This window comes from Cynocephalus volans, chromosome 7, assembly GCF_027409185.1.
Source record: "Cynocephalus volans isolate mCynVol1 chromosome 7, mCynVol1.pri, whole genome shotgun sequence".
Classification (NCBI taxonomy): domain Eukaryota; kingdom Metazoa; phylum Chordata; class Mammalia; order Dermoptera; family Cynocephalidae; genus Cynocephalus; species Cynocephalus volans.
This window is the reverse complement of record NC_084466.1, coordinates 152,009,050-152,029,885: the sequence shown is the minus strand read 5'-3', so window position 1 is coordinate 152,029,885 and position 20,836 is coordinate 152,009,050. Positions and strand designations below refer to the sequence as shown.

Below are 20,836 nucleotides of genomic sequence, written 5' to 3'. Positions count from 1 at the left end.
GCAAGGCAGCCCCGAGCCACAGCTGGGCAGCCGCCATCTTGGGCAGTGCTGGCCATTGTCCTGACCCACCGCAGGGGAAGTGCCCCCTTCTGGCTTTCCTCAGACAAGGGCTGTTTCTTTTTTTGTTTTTTGTGTTTTTCCAAATCATCGGGTTGGGTTTGTAAGAAAAATAAGTCTGACAGGTTGGCTGTGATCCTGGTAGTGGATGGTTGACTGGGCCAGGCTGCTTGGTGGCCTCCTAAATGTGCCAAGCTGATGAGGGTGTGGGGCTTGGCACTGCTGTAGACTGAGCCCAGGAGTTCATAGGTTGAAACCTGATCGCCAGTGTGATGGTTTTTGGATGTGGGCCTTTGGGGAGGTGATTAGGTCATAAGGGCAGAGCCCTCATGAGTGGGATTATAAAAGGGACCCTACCCATGTGCAGACACACTGAGAAGACGGCCGTAGATGAACCAGGAAGAGATCCCTCACCAGGCCCAAAATCTACCAGTTCCTTGGTCTTGGCCACACTGGGAGGCTGGGAGGGGAGTAGACTTTCTTCTCAGGTGACACAGTTTTTCCAGCAATTGGAAGTAATTGATGGAAGCAGTCCCAGACATCAGTGTGTTTCCGGATGCTTTGGGCTGGACAGTTCTCCTGGTTGCGTAACTGCGAGATCAGTTACAGGCACAGGTGTTTCCCTTCTGGGAGCTGATTTCCTTCTCTCTGGACCAGATGAAGAGGTGGAATGGGGTCCCTAACAAAGTCCAGACTGACCTTTTGAACAGGGTGATGACTTGGCCCTACTTGGACATCTGGTTCAGTTTCCCCTTTGGCTCCTGCATTTTATTGATTCCAATGCTATTTCCTGCTGCCTTCCAGGTCAAAAGAGGTGGCTTAGGATAAAAACACATCATAAAAAATGGACATTTGAGGACACCAGAATAGAGGCCATGGGGGTGGAGAAGGTGCGAGGGAGGCGATGTGGCTCTGTGTGGGTCAGACAGCCAGCATTAGTGATAGGGTTGGCACAGTTCCATGTTGGCATGAGTCAAGACTCTTGTCTGGAGCCACTCAAGCAAAAAAGGATATTCATCATGTGCATCCTGGGTGTCCCATGGTCCCCAAGGGCTAGGATGCAGCCAGTCCTCAGGAGTGGATGGGAACTAGGGGCTTGGACTCCTCTGGACTCTCCCCTCCCCCAGTGCTCTGGAGCACTGCCCTTGCTCACATCCCTCTTTCCCCCTCTCTCTCGCTAGGTTTCCCCAGCTTCTCAAGAAAACCTCAGGCTGCCAGCAACTCTCAAATTTGTATCTGCTCCTTTTGAGAGACCAGCAACCTCAAGCCTAGAATCTCTTTCTTCCAACCTCGAAGGCCAACCAAGAGGAAGACAGTGTTTGATACTGCTTTCAAATGGCAATTTACATAAGATTGAGAGAGCGTCAGTCCTCTAAGTCAAAGAATGGGGGCTTAGGAGGGAGATTGGGGGACTGAGGAGGAGTGTGGAGGTTTTGACCACTTCTCAGAGCTGCCATTGTCCTGGTCCCAGTAATTGTGCCAGGACGCAGAACCATGCTATAGGAAAGGGCTGTCTGGGTGCCTACCCCAGTCTCTATATGAATTGGATGAAGGGACAGTGCCAAGAACAGCTGTCAGCATGAGAAAGAGAGCTGGGAATAAAAACTGATAGGTGCTCAGAGCAGAGCTGTTTGTCCTCAGGGCAAAAAGCTTCCACAGAGAGTACCTCATACACATTTCTGGCATGATACTGCAGTCCCGACCATTTCAGCCAGAGCTCAACCAAAGCAGAATTTATCATCCAATGTTGGAACCAGGAACACTTTCATAGGATGAACAGAATGGTGAGGGGATAGGAGCCCATGCTCTAGGAAGGCTGCAATTCTTTAATAAATGGTAGGTGTTCGGCCTAGCAAATGACAGACAGGAGTAGGGATGGGCATGACTGTGGTGTATAAATTTGCAACATGCTGTAGTGCCAGCCAAGGCTGAGATGCGTCCTACGTGGGCACAGCAGGCAGAACTAAGCTAAAAGAATACAACTTATGAGAAAACAGATTTTTGATCCAGTATATGATTGAGTTGACTTTGGGGATAAGGAGTCCCCCTTCCTAGAAGTGCACACACCAGGGTAGAACACTGGGAGATGGTGGGTCCTTGTGCCTAGAGGTGTCACTCAGAGTGCACAGACCAGGGTGGTTTATCAAGAGAGGGCAGAGCCAATCCTAGAGGCACACACTGAGGGGTAGACAGCCTACGAGGTACCCTGGAATATGGTGGGTCCGCATTCTCGGAGGTGCACACTCAGAGGTAGAGAGCCCATGGTGTACACTGGGAGATGGTGGGTGCTCGTTCCTAGAGACGTCACTCACGGTGGACAGCCCACGGTGATAATTTGTGGAGGAAACTGGGCTAGATGAGTCCCCAAATTCCTTCCAATCTTAGAATGGAGCTCCCAGTGCTGACCCTTCTCTGGGAGCCAGTCTGAAACTAGACAATGGGGAAGACATTGTCTCACAATAGCCCTCATCCCAGGGGCTGGAAAAGCACTCCCTGTGTAGGCCCCGAGAAGGTTCTGAGACCAGCCACCACGTGAGGGCCTTCACCTCTGCCGCTCACACAGGCTCCGCAACACCACGTGAGAAAGGCATAAGGATTTCAACCCTACAGACCCACACACTGAACCCCGCCACGGAGGTCCATCATTCAGGAAACAGAAACACAAACTGTGGCGTATTAGTAGTTGGAATACCGTGCAGAGGTAGTGTGAAGTAAAATATGAATACGTGTGTGTGCATACACACACGCACACATACATAGATACATGTCTCAACAGGGCAGATCTCAAAAACCAAAGCTAAGTGAAAAACCAAAATTGTAGAATAATGCACACTACAGTGTCCCTGGTGACATTCTTAAAGCCCACATAAAACAATACATATTGACCATGGATACATAATATATAAATATATACATGTACAGCAAAATGGCACGTAAAATTAATAACAATAGTTGCCCTGGGTGAGGAGGCAGGAAGAATGGGACAGGGTGGAGGTGACCAAAATGACGTTTCTTTTCTATTTATCATACTCCATAAATACATACAATTCTCATGGGTCCATTATGAAAAAAGAAAAAGAAAAAGAAAAGGTATGAAAAAAGCAAAAATAACAGAGTGTGAATTGTTAAACCTGATTAGGTGGGTCACTGGTGTTTGCTATATTGAGAGACAGAAACAAACTGAGACCCCCAAGGCATTAAATAACTTTTCCAACATGGCCTGGGCAGTTTGTGAACTGCACTCTCGCTGCTGTGCACCAGGCAGCCGTGGATTCTGCCTCCCGCTGGACTTGAACCATCCAGCGTGCTGGCCTCTCCTCCTCTCCAGCTCCCATCTGTCCCGCTTGTTCTTTGTAGTTTCAACCTTTAATAACAGGAAGGGTTTAGGTGTCCAGAGAAGGTGAACTGCTTGCTCAGTGTCCCTGTAAGGAGTAAGGGACTCACATCAGAGCCCAAGAAAGCAGCTGGTGATGAGAGGGTCGTGGGGGCTGAGTGGGGCTGGGAACAGAGGACGGCAGAGGTGGCTGTGAGAAAATGCTCTCACCACCCTGGAGAAGACTGACTTACCACCTCTAGCTCTCAGCCTTTCTCCCCGGGAGGAAGAGGACCCACATGAGAGGAAAGAGATGTGACCTCCCCAGGCAGGGGTTCTCATGCCTGAGCGCCTCAGAGTCAAGGGGGTGCCTGCTCGCAGGCAGGTTCCCAGGCTGTGCCCTAGGGTGGGTCTGGGTGGGTCAGAAATCTCCGTGGAGAGGATCCTCAGACCAGGTGTGTCGCTATGAACAAATAAACAGCGGCTTAAACCAGGTCGTCACCCCATGCCACAGGGGGAGATTAAGCCCTGCTAATCTTCAAAAACAGAAGAAATTCTCAGCAAAAAAAAAAAAAAAAAAAAAAAAAAAAACCATGACTAGGGAAGATAAATACAGTGGGAGAGGACAAAAGCCACTCAAATAAAGATCAAAGAGGTGCTCCTAGTCCTAAGTGATGCTCCCCTGCCCCATAGGTCCTAAAATAGTTCATTTCAAATTGCATGAAGCTGGGGCTGCAGGTGCTGCCCACAGAACAAGCAGGAACCTGCAGATGCCTGCTCTCTGCAGATGCCTGCTCTCTGCAGATGCCTGCTCTCTGCAGACGCTTCTCCACAGCCACTCACCCCTCGCCCTTCACACACTCCTCAGCGGTCATCCCTACTACGTGCTCCGCATTGCGCGTCTGTGCACACCATCCCTGCTGTCACGGGGCTTATATTTTAGCAAAAGAAACGCAATAAACAAGCAAACCAGTCAATGGGGGTGGTATGTACAAAAGGGGCAGGTGTGGCTGGAGCATGGAAGGGAACAGAGAGTGGTACTAGGTGGGCTCAGGACCCCCTGTGTTGTCCACAGTCCAGGCTGCAGGGGGATGCGCACTCCTGCTAGCAGGCTCGTACATCCTCTCTCAACCGCTTCCCTAGGTGTCCTTCCCTTTACACCCAGGTCACCTGACATCTCCCTGGAGTTTCACGAGGTCAGTTCACCCCCTAGTGGATGCACCTCCACCGTCATCACAGCCACAATTTTTAATGGGACCTTTCCTTCCCTCCCAGCCCAATAATAAACATTTTAAGTATATTGGTCAGGGTTCACTGTATCAGTCAGAGTTCTCCAGAGAAACAGAACCAACAGGATACATTCAGATACACAGAGATTTGTTATAAGGAATTGGCTCATGGGATTATGGAGGCTGAGAAGTCCCATTATCTGCTGTCTGCAGGCTGGAGACCTAGGAAAGCAGGTGTATAATTCCAGTTCAAACCTGAAGGCTCAGGAACCAAGAGTGCTGACGTCTAAGGGCAGAAAGTGATGTCGCAGCTCAGGCAGAGAGAATTTGCGCATCATCCACCTTTTTGTTCTATTCGGGCCCTCAACAGACTGGACGATGCCCACCCATGGTGCTGAGTGTGGATCTTCTTTACTCAGTCTACTGATTTCAAACACTAATCTCTTCCAGAGACACCCTGACACACACACACCCAGAAGCAATGTTTTACCAGCTATCTGGGCATCTTATCCCAGTCAAGTGGACACATAAAATTAACCGTCTCACCATCCATAGACAAAGAGGAGGTAGTGGGGTTGTAAAATGAATCAGTGGGAGGAGGGACCAGATTGTACCAGATTCGGCAGCCCCAGCAGCACTAACAGGGCTTGGCGGATGAATGGAGGAAGGGAGGAGAGTGCGTTAGTCAGACGGTGCAAGGGGGCAAGTGACACCACGCAAGAGTCCAGGAGGGAGGAGATGGAGGCTGCATGGAGGACAGGCAGCTCTGGTCTTTGTCACAAGGACAGCTCACCGCCCCTACCCTTCCAAAGGAGGGGGTCTGTGCACCCAGGGTATAGAAATACATAGCAAAGGTGCCTACCTGGAGCTCCTCACAGGGCCACACTAGCCAAGGCACAGCACGTGTGTCCATCTCATCACATCCCCCTGGCCTCATTAGTCAAGAACAGATTTTCTTTCATGGGAATACATTTCTGTCACAGGAGAAGGATGGGTGGGGACACACTAGAAGGGCGGGTTGGGAGGTGGGCAGCTTGGAGCCACGTGGGGCCCACGAAGGAGCCGTCTGCCACACTTCCAGCAATTGCAATGAGATTTTTCATTTTTTATTTCACGCTTAACTCTGCAGGCTTGAACCTGCTGGAGAGTCTCTTTATTTGGGAAGTGCTTCTCTGCAGAGCATTCTCTGCTCACCTTTGCCCAGGACAGCTCTTAGACCTGCAGCCTAGGCCAGTGTAGGCTGCTACTGGGGGGCCATTACGGGGTCTTTTTCTTGGGTCAGGCAGGCACTTCCTCTGGCTCTGGGGCTTGATTGTGAGCCTCATATTGTTCAGTTTTTTGTTTTTGTTTTTTTAATTTTTAACTAATACACTTTCTTTTTTTACAGCAATTTTAGGTTCACAGCTAAATTGAACAGAAAGTGCACAGACCGCCCAGAGTCCCCCTGACCCTCCCCCACAGCCTTCCACACTATCAACATCCCCCACCACAGTGGTACATTAGCTACATCTGATGAATCGACACTGACTCGTCATTATCACCCAAAGTCCACAGTTTACATTGGGGTTCACTTTTGGTTTGCATTCTGCATTTTGACAAATGTATATGCCTATCAGTACAGTATCATACGAAACAGGTGCAGTGCCCCACAAATCCTCTGTGCTCCGCTGTTCATCCCTCCCTGCCCGCTACCCCTGACAACCACAGATCTTTTCACAGTCTCTGTAGTTTTGCCTTTTCTAGAAAGTCATGTAGTTGGAATCGTACAGTGTGCAGTCTTTTCAGGTTAGCTTCTTTCACTCGGCAGTATGCATTTAAGTTTCCTCCAGGTCTTTTTATGGCTGGATAACTTGTTTCCTTTCACTGTGGATACTATTTCATTGCATAGATGTACTGTTTATTCATGACCTCCCAAAGGACATCTTTGTTGCTTCCAATTTTTGGCAATTCCGAATAAAGCTGCTATAAACATCCGTGTGCAGGTTTTGGGGTGAACATAATTCTTCTGTCCAGATGCTTTTAAGCATTTTTATTCTTTGTGGATTTTCAACCTAACACACTTAAGAAATTTTTACTGATGAGAAAACTATGTCTTACAAATGTTTGCCCCTTCTCCCACCCAAATCCAGTATGGGAACCAGGCTCTGCAGCTCCAGACCACTAAGTCAGCCAGGACAAGACTCTGCTTAGGCAACCCAACGGGATGCACAGTGGACACTGTGGTCCTGGAGGCAGACAGCCTGCTCTGACTCTAGTCACCATACGTCGCTGAACAGAGAAAGCCACCTCTCCAAGTTTCCATTTCCTCCCCTAAGAAGAGGGTAGCAATGTTGACTGAGGTGCTGTCAGAATTCAGTGGGTTGGTGACGATATAGACTTAGCACAGTGCCAGGCACAAAGCCAGTGCTTGATCAAAGTTCACAGGAATGGGTACGTGACCAAGGCTAGGAGTAGAAACTGACCCGACAAGCCTCTAACTTAGTTCCCGTATCTTAAGAGAACATTCTCTTGAAACCTGCATTCACTTTGAGCTACTTTCATTAGTGCAAGAGAGCAGCTCATATTCTTCCACATTGACTCCACCTCCATCAAATGCAGTCATTAAACCAAAGCCAGTGCAATTAATTTATGAGAGAAAGGACAAGAATAATAAGCCAGAAAGTAGCTTGAATGTTGAGAAGTCGTGATTGTCGGAATTCCTGAAGAAGTTGGAGTCCTGCACACCTGGTTTCTTGGCCGTCTCTTCCCTGAGGTTCACGGTGCACCTTCTCTGCACTCAGAACCGGTGCAAGGCCTTCAACAATACAGCCTGTATCTCACCCTGGGTACCATTCAGATGCTGCGTTCCAGATCTCATGACTCTTCAGATGAGAACACATGGAAAAGGCACAAAGACAGGACACCGGCGAGTTAATGGAGGCTGGACAATCTGTAACGGGGAGAGAGGTGTCCCCTCAGGCTCTCTCTGCCCACAGCATTTATGACCTTTCACGAGAGGTGAAGCCCATCAAATACAATGTGGACTTTTCAGTCTTACAAAATCATTCTCACAAACCACCCACTGACTGAGCCTGTGTGGGGCCAACTTTACTGCTTCAGAGATGGGTCGATAAAAAAATCATACCACAGTGGAAAGTGGGCCTTGGGTTACAAATGTCACTGGGCAGCAGACAAAGGGATAATGGCCTCAGGGCTAAGAGGGAGGACTCTGGGGCCTGGGTTCCACTGTGTCAGCAACCCCTCCTCCTTGCTGCATGACTTCAGGCTGGTTACTTAACTGCTCTGTGTCTCAATGCCCTCATCCGTAAAATGGGGATTCTAACAATATCGGCCCCATCTGGTGGCTGTGAAGTAACATACAGCACTTCATAGTGGTTGGTGGTGATGACAATGGTGGGGGACACGGGGGAGGAGGGGTGAAACAGGATCAGTTGGTGTAGTACAAAGGCTTACCTGACCGGTAACAGAAAGCTGTGTCCATAAAGACTCTGAGTCACAGTTGTTGTTTTTTTTTTAACTAAAAATGCATTTCTTAGTGTTTATTTAATTTGGTCTTTGCTGATTCTTGGAGGGGTCCTATAATGAGGCAACCATTTTTAAATAAAAACTGCCTATGGCAGGAAAGCCTCTCTGATGTGCCCCTACCCACATTCTTATGGAAGCAGCAGAGAGCTGCGGCCTCCTGGGTGGGGCCTGCACGGCCAGTGGTGAGTCAGCCCAGCTGAGCCTCAGAAGGATGGGGCGTGGGTGGCACAGCTCGGCTCTCCCAGAACCAGGCCCAGCACCTGAGAAGGCTGGGCCCTTCTGGTGTGTGTTTCCAGCATGCGTACGGGATTTGATTCCAAACCCAGCAGCCAGATCCCATTCTGTGAGCCCTGACTAAGTGACATCACGCCCTCAGGCACCCCCCAGGGCCTCAAAGCAAGAGAGGAGCCTACCTACCCGGGACCTCTCTGCACAGCTGGGAGAGCGAGGGGCTCAGGGAGAACATTCCACACATGCCCAGACACACCACAGTGAGTCGGGGAAGGTTTTCAGGGACACCACTGATGGAAGGTCACCCTATGGGACCAGGTAACACTGGTGAAGACCTGAGAAAGAGAGAAGGAAGCGACCTGCTGTCGGGACTCAAGAGAGTCTTGTGGACACTTGCAAGTTGGCAGATTATGAATCTCCAGTGACCGTAATGTTCATTGTTTCATGGAGCTCGGGGACTAGATAATAATGACAGGGACAGTGAAGTAGACAGAAGCAATTATGAAATGGGATCAGGCCATGCCTCTTACCAGCTCTGGGACCTTCTGGTTCCCCGTGTGCTAAAGTAATCGCTGGATATAACAGTATTGACTCACAAGGCACCTAGAAGTAGTGACACGAGGCACCGGGATGGGCTGGCTATGACAGAGCATGGGCGTGTGTCCTCAGCCTCACACATGACTCACTGACACCTCAGGCTCCAGGAGGGGCCAATACTGATAGCACGGGGTATGGGAGGAAATCGCCACAGGAAGGGGGATGGCATGAGGGAGGTTGGTGGATCCACAGGAGTGGAGAGACAAGTACAATGGGGTCCAGAGCAGTAGAGACAAGTGGAATGGGGCCCAGAGCTGTGGGGAGACAAGTAGAATGGGGTCCTGATCAGTGGAGAGACAAGTAGAATGGGATCCAGAGCTGTGGAGAGACAAGTAGAACGGGGTCCAGAGCTGTGGAGAGAGAAGTAGATTGGGGTCCAGAGCAGTGGAGAGACAAGTAGAATGAGATCCAGAGCAGTGGAGAGACAAATAGAACGGGGTCCAGAGCAGTGGAGAGACGAGTAGAATGGGGTCCAGAGCTGTGGAGAGACGAGTAGAATGGGGTCCAGAGCAGTGGAGAGACGAGTAGAATGGGATCCAGAGCAGTGGAGAGACGAGTAGAATGGGGTCCCGAGCAGTGGAGAGACGAGTAGAACGGGGTCCAGAGCAGTGGAGAGACGAGTAGAATGGGATCCAGAGCAGTGGAGAGACAAGTAGAGTGGGGTCCAGAGCTGTGGAGAGACAAGTAGAATGGGGTCCACAGCTGTGGAGAGACGAGTAGAATGGGATCCAGAGCAGTGGAGAGACGAGTAGAACGGGGTCCCGAGCAGTGGAGAGACGAGTAGAACGGGGTCCAGAGCAGTGGAGAGACACGTAGAATGGGGTCCAGAGCAGTGGAGAGACGAGTAGAACGGGGTCCAGAGCAGTGGAGAGACACGTAGAATGGGGTCCAGGGCAATGGAGAGGCAAGTAGAATGGGGTCCAGAGCAGTGGAGAGACACGTAGAACGGGGTCCAGAGCAGTGGAGAGACGAGTAGAACGGGGTCCAGAGCAGTGGAGAGACAAGTAGAATGGGGTCCAGAGCAGGGGAGAGACAAGTAGAATGGGGTCCACAGCTGTGGAGAGACAAGTAGAATGGGATCCAGAGCAGTGGAGAGACAAGTAGAGTGGGGTCCAGAGCTGTGGAGAGACAAGTAGAATGGGGTCCACAGCTGTGGAGAGACGAGTAGAATGGGATCCAGAGCAGTGGAGAGACGAGTAGAATGGGGTCCAGAGCAGTGGAGAGACGAGTAGAACGGGGTCCCGAGCAGTGGAGAGACGAGTAGAACGGGGTCCAGAGCAGTGGAGAGACACGTAGAATGGGGTCCAGAGCAGTGGAGAGACGAGTAGAACGGGGTCCAGAGCAGTGGAGAGACACGTAGAATGGGGTCCAGGGCAATGGAGAGGCAAGTAGAATGGGGTCCAGAGCAGTGGAGAGACACGTAGAACGGGGTCCAGAGCAGTGGAGAGACGAGTAGAACGGGGTCCAGAGCAGTGGAGAGACAAGTAGAATGGGGTCCAGAGCAGGGGAGAGACAAGTAGAATGGGGTCCACAGCTGTGGAGAGACAAGTAGAATGGGATCCAGAGCAGTGGAGAGACAAGTAGAGTGGGGTCCAGAGCTGTGGAGAGACAAGTAGAATGGGGTCCACAGCTGTGGAGAGACGAGTAGAATGGGATCCAGAGCAGTGGAGAGACGAGTAGAATGGGGTCCAGAGCAGTGGAGAGACGAGTAGAACGGGGTCCCGAGCAGTGGAGAGACGAGTAGAACGGGGTCCAGAGCAGTGGAGAGACGAGTAGAACGGGGTCCAGAGCAGTGGAGAGACGAGTAGAACGGGGTCCAGAGCTGTGGAGAGACAAGTAGAATGGGATCCAGAGCAGTGGAGAGACAAGTAGAGTGGGGTCCAGAGCTGTGGAGAGACAAGTAGAATGGGGTCCACAGCTGTGGAGAGACGAGTAGAATGGGATCCAGAGCAGTGGAGAGACGAGTAGAACGGGGTCCCGAGCAGTGGAGAGACGAGTAGAACGGGGTCCAGAGCAGTGGAGAGACACGTAGAATGGGGTCCAGAGCAGTGGAGAGACGAGTAGAACGGGGTCCAGAGCAGTGGAGAGACACGTAGAATGGGGTCCAGGGCAATGGAGAGGCAAGTAGAATGGGGTCCAGAGCAGTGGAGAGACACGTAGAACGGGGTCCAGAGCAGTGGAGAGACGAGTAGAACGGGGTCCAGAGCAGTGGAGAGACAAGTAGAATGGGGTCCAGAGCAGGGGAGAGACAAGTAGAATGGGGTCCACAGCTGTGGAGAGACAAGTAGAATGGGATCCAGAGCAGTGGAGAGACAAGTAGAGTGGGGTCCAGAGCTGTGGAGAGACAAGTAGAATGGGGTCCACAGCTGTGGAGAGACGAGTAGAATGGGATCCAGAGCAGTGGAGAGACGAGTAGAATGGGGTCCAGAGCAGTGGAGAGACGAGTAGAACGGGGTCCCGAGCAGTGGAGAGACGAGTAGAACGGGGTCCAGAGCAGTGGAGAGACGAGTAGAACGGGGTCCAGAGCAGTGGAGAGACGAGTAGAACGGGGTCCAGAGCAGTGGAGAGACGAGTAGAACGGGGTCCAGAGCAGTGGAGAGACGAGTAGAACGGGGTCCAGAGCAGTGGAGAGACAAGTACAATGGGGTCAAGAGCAGTGGACAGATAAGTAGAATGGGGTCCAGGGGTCCAGAGCAGTGGAGAGAGAAGTAGAACGGGGTCCAGAGCAGTGGACAGATAAGTAGAATGGGGTCCAGGGGTCCAGAGCAGTGGAGAGACTAGTAGAATGGGGTCCAGAGCAGTGGAGAGACAGGTAGAGTGGGGTATAGAGCAGTGGAGAGACAAGTAGAATAGGTTCCAGAGCTGTGGAGAGATGAGTAGAACGGGGTCCCGAGCAGTGGAGAGACGAGTAGAATGGGGTCCAGAGCAGTGGAGAGACGAGTAGAACGGGGTCCCGAGCAGTGGAGAGACGAGTAGAATGGGGTCCAGAGCAGTGGAGAGACGAGTAGAACGGGGTCCAGAGCAGTGGAGAGACGATTAGAGCGGGGTCCAGAGCAGTGGAGAGACGTGTAGAACGGGGTCCAGAGCAGTGGAGAGACGATTAGAATGGGGTCCAGAGCAGTGGAGAGTCGAGTAGAACGGGGTCCAGAGCAGTGGAGATACGAGTAGAACGGGGTCCAGAGCAGTGGAGGGACGAGTAGAACGGGGTCCAGAGCAGTGGAGAGACGAGTAGAACGTGGTCCAGAGCAGTGGAGAGACGAGTAGAACGGGGTCCAGAGCAGTGGAGAGACGAGTAGTGTGGGGTCCAGCGCAGTGGAGAGACGAGTAGAACGGGGTCCAGAGCAGTGGAAAGACGAGTAGAACGGGGTCCAGAGCAGTGGAGAGACTAGTAGAACGGGGTCCAGAGCAGTGGAGAGACAAGTAGAATGGGATCCAAGTTTCCACAGTGGAGTAAGGAGACCAGAGCTAACGAAGTACCTTGTACCTTTGAATGGCGAGTCGAGATGATGTTGAATATTCCACACAAAGAAATGACAAATGTTTGAGCTGACCGGTGTACTAAGCACCCTGATACGATCACTGCACACAGTATGACTGTGCCCAAATATCATATTGCACTCCATCAATATGTACAAGTATCATGGTCAATTAAGAAAAATAAGTTTGAAAGAGAAATAGAGAGTAGAACAGTGGTTACCAGAGGCAGGGCAAGGGGTGTGGGCGGGGGCCAGGGAAAGGTTGGTAGACAGTCAAAGTTACAAAGTCACAGTTAGACAGGAAGCATAAGTTCTGGTGCCCTAGGGTGACAATAGCTAATAATACTGTATTGCATATCTCAAGATAGCCAGAAAAGAGGATCTTGAATGTCATAACCACAAAGAAATGATAAATGTTTAGGAGACAGATATGCTAACTATTCTGATTAGATCGTTGTATCATATATGCTTGTACTGAAAGAACAAACTGTACCCCATAAACATGCTCAATGAAAAAAATATATATTAAAATTTAAATTTAAAAAAAAAGAGGGACTCACTGGCATTGCATGTAGACTGGGAGGTCCTCTCCCACCCTCACCCTGAGATTCCCCACCCTGCCCCATGGTCCCCCACTCATCCAAGGCCCATGAACAAGGCCCTTCACACGTTCTCCCATCTATTCCTCACAAACCACCCACATGCACCCCCCCGAGAGTGAGGCCCCAGATACCCCACTCACCTCGGGCTGGTCTGGCCTGCTCCCTCCCTCCCCCACCTCCAACGCACCCAGCTCAGTCCTGGGTACACCAGTTACTCAAAAGTATGTAGTCAGTGAAAAATGCTGCCAAGATGACGGTCCTGGGTTTACAGGGGGCCTGACGGGCCAGGGCACAGTCCCCCTCGTCCAGTTAGCTGACCCATGTTGACTGACACGGCTTTGTCCACCTGTGCTCAGCCCTGATGTCTCCACCAATGGACTGGCCCCTTGGAGCTATGGCCCAGGGTGAGTCCCGGCGAGAGAGTGTGCACAGTCCCAGCAGCACAGGGCGGGCTAGGAGCTCCTGCAGGCAGCCTGACTGGGCAGGGAGCAGAGGCTCCCAGGATGAAGACTGCGACAAGCTTTCGTGTGGGGGGAGGGCAGTACACTTTAGGTCTGGAGACAAGAGAAAGAACAGCCCGTGCAAGAAATGGAGGTGAATTCCACATGACAGAAGCATCGAGCTCAGGAAGGGAATGGAGAGGCGAAGACTGGAAGGGCAGGCAGGGACCAGGTCAGGAAGGGGCTTGTAAGTCCCAGGAAGGTGTTTAGACTTGCTCCCAAGGGCCTGGGGGCCAGCAGGGCTCACCTGTGTGCTCCTGACCCTGTCCCAAACGCTGGAGTGCTTGTCTCTTCTCCAGTTGGAGACACCGAGCCAGGGGCCTAGGGCCCTGCTGACTCCAGTCTTCTCCCCACTTCCACACTTCCCCACAAAGATGCATCCCACCCCCATTGGTGACGAGCTGGGTGGCCTTGGCCAAATTATTTACTCTCTCTGAGCCTTAATTTCCTCATCTGTAAAATGGGATAATGATAGTTCCCATTCCCTGGAATTGTTAAGGGGATTCAATGTAAATGTTTGGACTGGGCATGGCACAGACATTCTTAGCAATAGTGCTTGATGCTACATCCGTATTCATTTTACAGTAGAATTTACTGCCATGACACCGCACTCCAATTATTAACATGACTTGCCTTCCCCTGGATTCTGCTCACAGGGATGAAGTCCACTCTCTCACTGCCCCTCCCTTCCCCATGGCAAGGAAGCCTGTGACACCTGCCTGCTGGGGGCTCCCAGAACACTCTTCAGTGCCACCACCTGTTCCTGGCAACAAGCAGGGTTCACAAGGACAGAACAATGACATCGTCAGAATGGCAGAGAGTGAGACCAGACATGAGCTGTTTTTAAAGCTCCTTCGCACTGAGTCTTCCAATCCTTCTCTGCCCAGTGCCCCAGGCAGTCCCCACCAGTGGATCAGCATCCGTGGGACAGACACTACAGACTTGTTTGCCTCCTGGCACAAAGCCATTTCTCTGACCTCACCTATAACCACCTTCAGAGGAGAAGGTGCTTTCACAGTAACCTTCAACCTGGGCTGGCCCCTTCACCCAGACAGACGTCCACGCAACCTCCGCAAGGCTTGGCCCTGACTTCAGTGGCATTTGCTGAAATGGACCAAGCACACTTGCCGGCCAATCAAAACACCACCGTCCATGGCTAACGTGTTAATCAGGTGGAGACAAACACCATGCAAGTTCTCATAAGAACACATTTTCTCTTCACCACACCACCAGACGTGAGCATTCCTCCAAATTTTCAGAAGGGGAAATGGAGTCAGAAAGCTCAGACCCACTCTGCTGGTGTGGAAGGCATAGCGAGGGGACCCTGCAGGCCGGGGCCATTCTCCAGGCCAGTACATCTGGAGAAGGATCTGGTGGGTCTGGATGGGGATGGGCCGAGTGACACAAGTGTGTGGCGAAGCTGGCCACTTTAGAAGTGCTTGTGGCTTGCGGTTTTGCAAAGAGGACTAGAGCTGGGGGAGCCGAGGTGGGAGGTGGCCTCAGGGAGTGCACACTCTGCAAGCAGGAGGGGGCTGCCCAGGAGGCAGAGCAGGGGCAGCCACTGGTCCACCAGCCAATGCGCTGTTAAAGGGACCTTGGAGGGGCCTGAGAGGGCCAGGAAGAACCCAAAACCAAGCAGGGGACCATGAGTCTGCCAGTGCCGTGATCACCTCCATAGAAGTGGAGGTGGACCCAGTGAGGGCAGAGATGGTCCCGAGTGTTCACTTAGGACCAGGAGTCTTGGTCCTAAGAAGGTAAGGACGGGCCAGGGGCACCACACACCTGGTGGCTCAGACCTCCTGGGCTCATGTCGCGGCTCACACCTTCTAGCTTTGTGACTGGAGCAAGATGCTTTATTTCTGTCAGTTCTTCCCCTGTTAAAAGGGGCAAATGTAGCATCCACCTCAGAACTGACCTGGGAATTAAGCTAATAAATGTAAAATGCTCAGCATGGCATCTCACACGCAGAAAGCACCCAACAGAGGTCAACTATTGTGATTGTCATTAAAGACCAGAACGATAGGAGGCTAATGACGATACAGCAAGAGTAGCTGTATTCATCCCAAGCACACGTGACACACCCATGCCAGAGAGGCATTATTATTATTCCCCACTTTACATGGGGGAAACTGAGGCTCAGAGACATTAATTAACATTTATGTTGATAGTATTTATTGAGTGCTTACCATGTGCACCTGCATTAATTTATTTAATCCCCACAAAATCTGAAAGAAGTGAATACAGTTATTATTCCCATTTTACAGATGGAAAGCAGGTGCAGAGCGGTTAAGTAACTTGCTCAAGGTCATACAGCCAGTAAGATGTAGACCCTGGATTTAAAGCCAAGTCTATCTAGCTCCAAAAGTCATGCTCCTTAACTCAGTGCTCTGCCTCCAGGTATTAAGATTAATATACGTTATAAAAACTTCCATCACAGCCCAAAGCAAGCAGGAGCAACTGTCCTGAGGGGTCCCATGAGAGCAGTCAAAAGTGAGTATGGAGGTTCCCCGACTAGCAGCCCCCACAGGACACAGGGTCCCATGGGTCAGTGCAGCCACGTAACCCAACATGTAAGTGCCAACAATGTGCCAAGCTGCCATCCTTGTGGTCCCGTACATGACCCCATATGCAGGCAAAAGTTCAACCTCACCTAGAGTCCCACAGACCTTTAGGGAGATGTTGCTGAGTGTCTACAGGGGCTTCCAGTTCCTTCCAGCAGAACCGCCTGTGATCTCCAGGATGCCTGACAGGCTGAGGACAGATGGACCTGGGCCAGGGCTGGCTCTGACCTCAACACCACCCAGCACATCCTCCCCACCTGTGCAGCACCTCAGCCCAGGGACCACCCATGGAAACAGGCCCACAGACAAACATCTGAGGATGAACCCCTGAAAGCACAGGCCATTCTGAGTCAGCACCTTTTTCTGGAGAAGGGGAGGAACGTAAAACACACTCCAGGAGCAAAAGGACTCACTGGCTCCTTCCTGACTCTACAAGATCATCCAACTGGAGGGCAAAGGGACACCAGGTTGCAATGTGCCACAAGCTGCTCAGCTGCCTGGTGTCAACACTACTGAGGGTGGTGCTTAACTGGAGTGCTCCTGCATTTAGCTTGGGCCTGAGGCCTTCCACAGCCTCTCCAATTTACTTGGACCTTATCCATCTATCAGTCGAGGAAGGATTCAGCTCTCAGTCTACAGAAGTGAACCTCCATCCTGTCCTCCTTTTGACTGCTGACAATTAGAAAGCCTCTGCTCCTGGTGTAAACAGCCTCCTTTCTGCTGTGTGCTCCCCACAGGGACCGAAGCCTGTGCAAACTTCCAAGCTAAAGTTTTGCAACTGTCTTCTTGGGTCCAGCTTCCCAAACTCTTGGAAAGCTTTCATGGAGATAAAGGTGCCTACAGTTGCTTAAGGCTGTACCTGTTCAAGGACATGTCAAGGGGAGCCCTGCTCTAAACTCTCCAAGGCTTAAGGACTAGTTCTTAGTTCAGAACCCAGGACAATTGAGGTCAGCTGCAGCCCTGTGCATTCTGGGGACTTAGAACAGGCCTATTCTCCTGGTCTGCTGAACTGTCTCCCTTTCAGAAAGAAACCTGGCTTCTCAACTGAAGCTCTGGGGAGGGAGGGCCTGGTGCCCTGCTCTGATTGGCCCTCCACACTTGGCATAATGCCTGACACAGAGCAGAGGCTCAGAAAATCTTTACTGACTGATTGCATGATGTATGTCATCGACAGACTCTTTACTTTGAAAAGCACCAGATGCAAATGTAACTGTCCTCAAATCCTGGGTCATAAAGCCAGGGTGGCCAAGCAGAGTTGTTCATCGCACTGGTAAATCCCACAGGATGATTGTGAAATAACTTGTAAGACTGAGAGCTCAGCCCTGCATGGACAATGTGGTTTAATGAGGAGCCCATTGACATTATAATCATTTCAAACAGACTGCAACCAGCTGTTCGCAGGAAAGGAAAAGAAGCGTGCCAGAAAGCAATGTATGAAGAAGTATTTTAATAGCTCAAACTCAAAGTCATTGTGCTCCCAATTCTGAACAGATTTCTAAAACAGGCAACTCAGGCCATTTCGGAAGCCAGCGTTCACCCACCCGGGGCCTCCGTGCATCAGCCTCTTCTGGGTGCAGACTCAGAGGACAGCACAAACACGCCCGGCACCTTTCCGGCTCCCACGCCACCTTCCTCCCTCTATGCGCTGTATCAGCTGCATTAGTTGGACTAAGATGATGACCCAGTTAAAGAAGGAGACAAATGTTGACTGTCTAAGCAGGAACAGCCCAAGCTGGCAAGAAAAAGCACACTGCATACATAGGATACGGGAGGGCAGAGCCTCTGCCTGCGGATCTGTGACATTACATTTGTTCTGCCTGCAAACTATCAGGAAGGATTCTGCTGGCCAGGGTGTTTCTGCTGAACAAGCAAAATGACAGTCAAAAGTCTTGGGTGTCTTGTGCCACTAGCCCAGAGTCCTCGTGCATAGTCCAGCGGACAGTCTTTGAGGGAAACATGAAGTCCAGCTCATGCCTCTGCCTACGGGTCGATTTCTTCAGGAATCACCGTAATCATGATGTCTTCATTGCCCCTGCGGACAACCATGTTCAGGGTGTTTTCCTTTTTAATGAGGTCACTGACATCATTGGCAGAGACCACCGACTGTCCATTGATGCTGATTATGACGTCATTTTCCTTGAGACCACCACTGCAACACAAGGGAAACACAGAGGTGAGGTTTCCATTCCTCCCGGTCTAACTTTACATTGACAGAGACAAAGTTTAGAACCTAAAAGCCCACCCAGCAAACAGGGTTGGGTGGGGGTGAACTTGGATGAGAATAGTTCAGCCTGTCAGGAGACAGCATTTCCTTTTTCTAGGCCAAATCATCCATCGTGTCCACTGTGGAAATGCCTACCAACACTTGCGTGTGGCCTTATGACAGAATGACCCCAGAGGGGGCAAGGATGTACCAGATACCAGGTGCCACGTGTCGTGACTGCGGTCAACTTGCTTGTAATAGGTGTCGCAGCCCAGAGAGCAGTTCCTACAGGGCACGGTGGGATGATTCTGTTAGGAGACACCCCCCCTGTGTAACTGCCACTACAACTCGAGCACTTACATGACACCTTCACTATGCTGTTACAGTCCTCCGTGGTCTGGCACAGGGGTCTATAACCCTTTTTTATAAAGCACCAGGTAGGAAACGTGAGGCTCTGCAGGCTCTGCGGTCTCTGTCGGCTACTCAACTCTGCCACCATAGCACAAAAGCCACCACAGACAATATGTAATCTAAGGGCACAGCTGTGTTCCAGTAAAACATTTGCGGACACTGGAATTTGAATTCCATGTAATTTTCATGTGTCACAAAATACTATTCTTCTTTTGGAATTTTTTCAACCATTTAAAAATGCAAAAGCTATTCTTTGCCCACAGGTCATTCAAAAGCAGTCGGTGGTAAGATCCAGTGCCCAGGGCATAGTTTGCAGGCCCCTGGTCTAGCACTGCTCTCTGGATGTTATGTCAGCACAAGTAACACTCCTGACTGCTGGCTGAGCAACTTCTTTTCGTATCACTTTGATGTCACTTGGGTAATTTTTCTAGAGGTGTTGACAGGTATGGCCTTACTGGTACCTGGTATAACCAGAGAAGGCTCTGGGAGGAGATGGGTCCGGAAGCCTAGGATGGGACCACTGCCCTTGCTCCCTAGCTAGGCCATCACGAGGACTCATAAGGAGTCCTCTGCTGCTCTTTCCACCGGGATGACCCCTAGCAGAGCGAGGGCTTTGGAAGACAGGAAGCGCTCTTCTGTTGAGGAGTACTGAGCCGAACCAGGTCGGAAGGCCTGGCTGGCAGGAATTCCAGGGATGTCCAACCACATCTGTCAAAGACGGCACAATCATCAGAGCTGATATAAAAGCAACACCACTCCCTCCCTGCACTGCCTCCAGGAACCACAAGGATATTAAGAAAAGGGAAAATGATTTTAACTCACGCTTCTGCCGGGGTATCAGGAATTACTTCAATGATATATGCTCCTGAAAGCACGTCTGGGAAGTCTTGGTGGCGATCCTTCAGCTCTTTGGCTTTGCTGCTCAGGAGAAATAGCACCCATGTTAATGTGAAATAACAACAGGCCTTCCGCTGAGACTCAGCTCTCAGCCAGTTCCCCTCCTGTCCCGGAGTTTACAGTAAAATTCCTCCAGGAGTTCTGATTCTACTTAGAATTGCCTATCTCCTAGAGTCAAAGATTCCTTCGGTAACAGCCAGGAAAGTGCTTTAATCATTATTATTACTATTATTAATTAATTAATTAATAGTAGCTACCACTTATGGAGTCAGTACAGTTGACCTGGTTTGCAGCCCCAGCTCTGCCACTTGCTAACTGTGTTACCCTGGGCAGTTGCTTAACCTCTCTGTGCTTTCATTTCCTCACCTGCAAAATGGTGTTAGTAACCGAACTCTACAGTGTGGGTTGTTGTGAGGATCAGAAGAGGACATCTAGGTAAGCCCCGTGCCCGGCACAGAGTAAACACGTGATCAGTGGTTGCTAGCGTCATCGTGGCTGGTGATCACTGCCACCACTCACATACCAGAAATGCCTGCACTGTCATCCTCATCCTGGAGGAGGGACACTGAGGCACTCAGAGGTCAGTTTGTTCCCAAGGCCGTAAGCCAGGAAGCATCAGAGCTGGGGTGAGATCCCTGACAGCTGGACCCCAGGCCTAGGCTCTGTCTCTACACCTCTGTCTCTCCTAGTTCCAAAGACAAATAACTGATGCACGTTTTAATCTTGGCGAATCATCTCATCTTCTGGACTGCTAAGAAGTGTACCACCATTCATAACATGTATCAATATTTTCACCATCGGTAAAAAGTTAATTGATCATAAGAACCAACACACAGATATATCTGTTACATCACTCTGCTCTCCACCTGCTTTCCCTACAACAGTTTCAGCCATGCCGCCGAGTCCACTACCAGGACTCATGAGATCACACCCGAGTTTTTCATCCAGATCAAAACACCAGTATGTCATGAGCCTGGCAACCACAGGCTGCAACCCCCACCAGCTCGGGGGGGAAAACAAGCCCATCAGTCACTCCCCTCCCTCCTGCGGGGCCTGACCTGGCATTCCTGGAGCCGCAGCCCAGGTGCTGCAGAGCTAATGAAAGGCAGGTGCTCTGCGCTGGGGGAGTGGGGGGTGCACTCCTGGAATGTGGGTTTCAGCAGAACAAGTGGCCAGAGGAAGGATGAGCCGGAGTGAACCACCCCCCCTGCTGTTCAGGCCAGCCCTCAAGGAG

At 51.0% G+C, this 20,836-nt stretch overlaps 1 protein-coding gene across 1 annotated transcript in view; it reads right to left on the bottom strand.

The window, feature by feature from the left end:
• Positions 1–17,453: 17,453 nt before the first annotated feature.
• The window catches only part of HTRA1 (HtrA serine peptidase 1), a 49,992-nt gene continuing 46,609 nt past the window's right edge, over positions 17,454–20,836 (bottom strand). Inside the window, exons 8-9 of the mRNA XM_063102794.1 lie at positions 19,528–19,623; positions 17,454–18,240 (exon numbers count right to left, since the gene is read on the bottom strand). Coding sequence (XP_062958864.1) covers positions 18,072–18,240; positions 19,528–19,623 — 265 coding nt within the window. The 3' untranslated portion in view covers positions 17,454–18,071. The remainder of the gene's footprint in view (positions 18,241–19,527; positions 19,624–20,836) is intronic.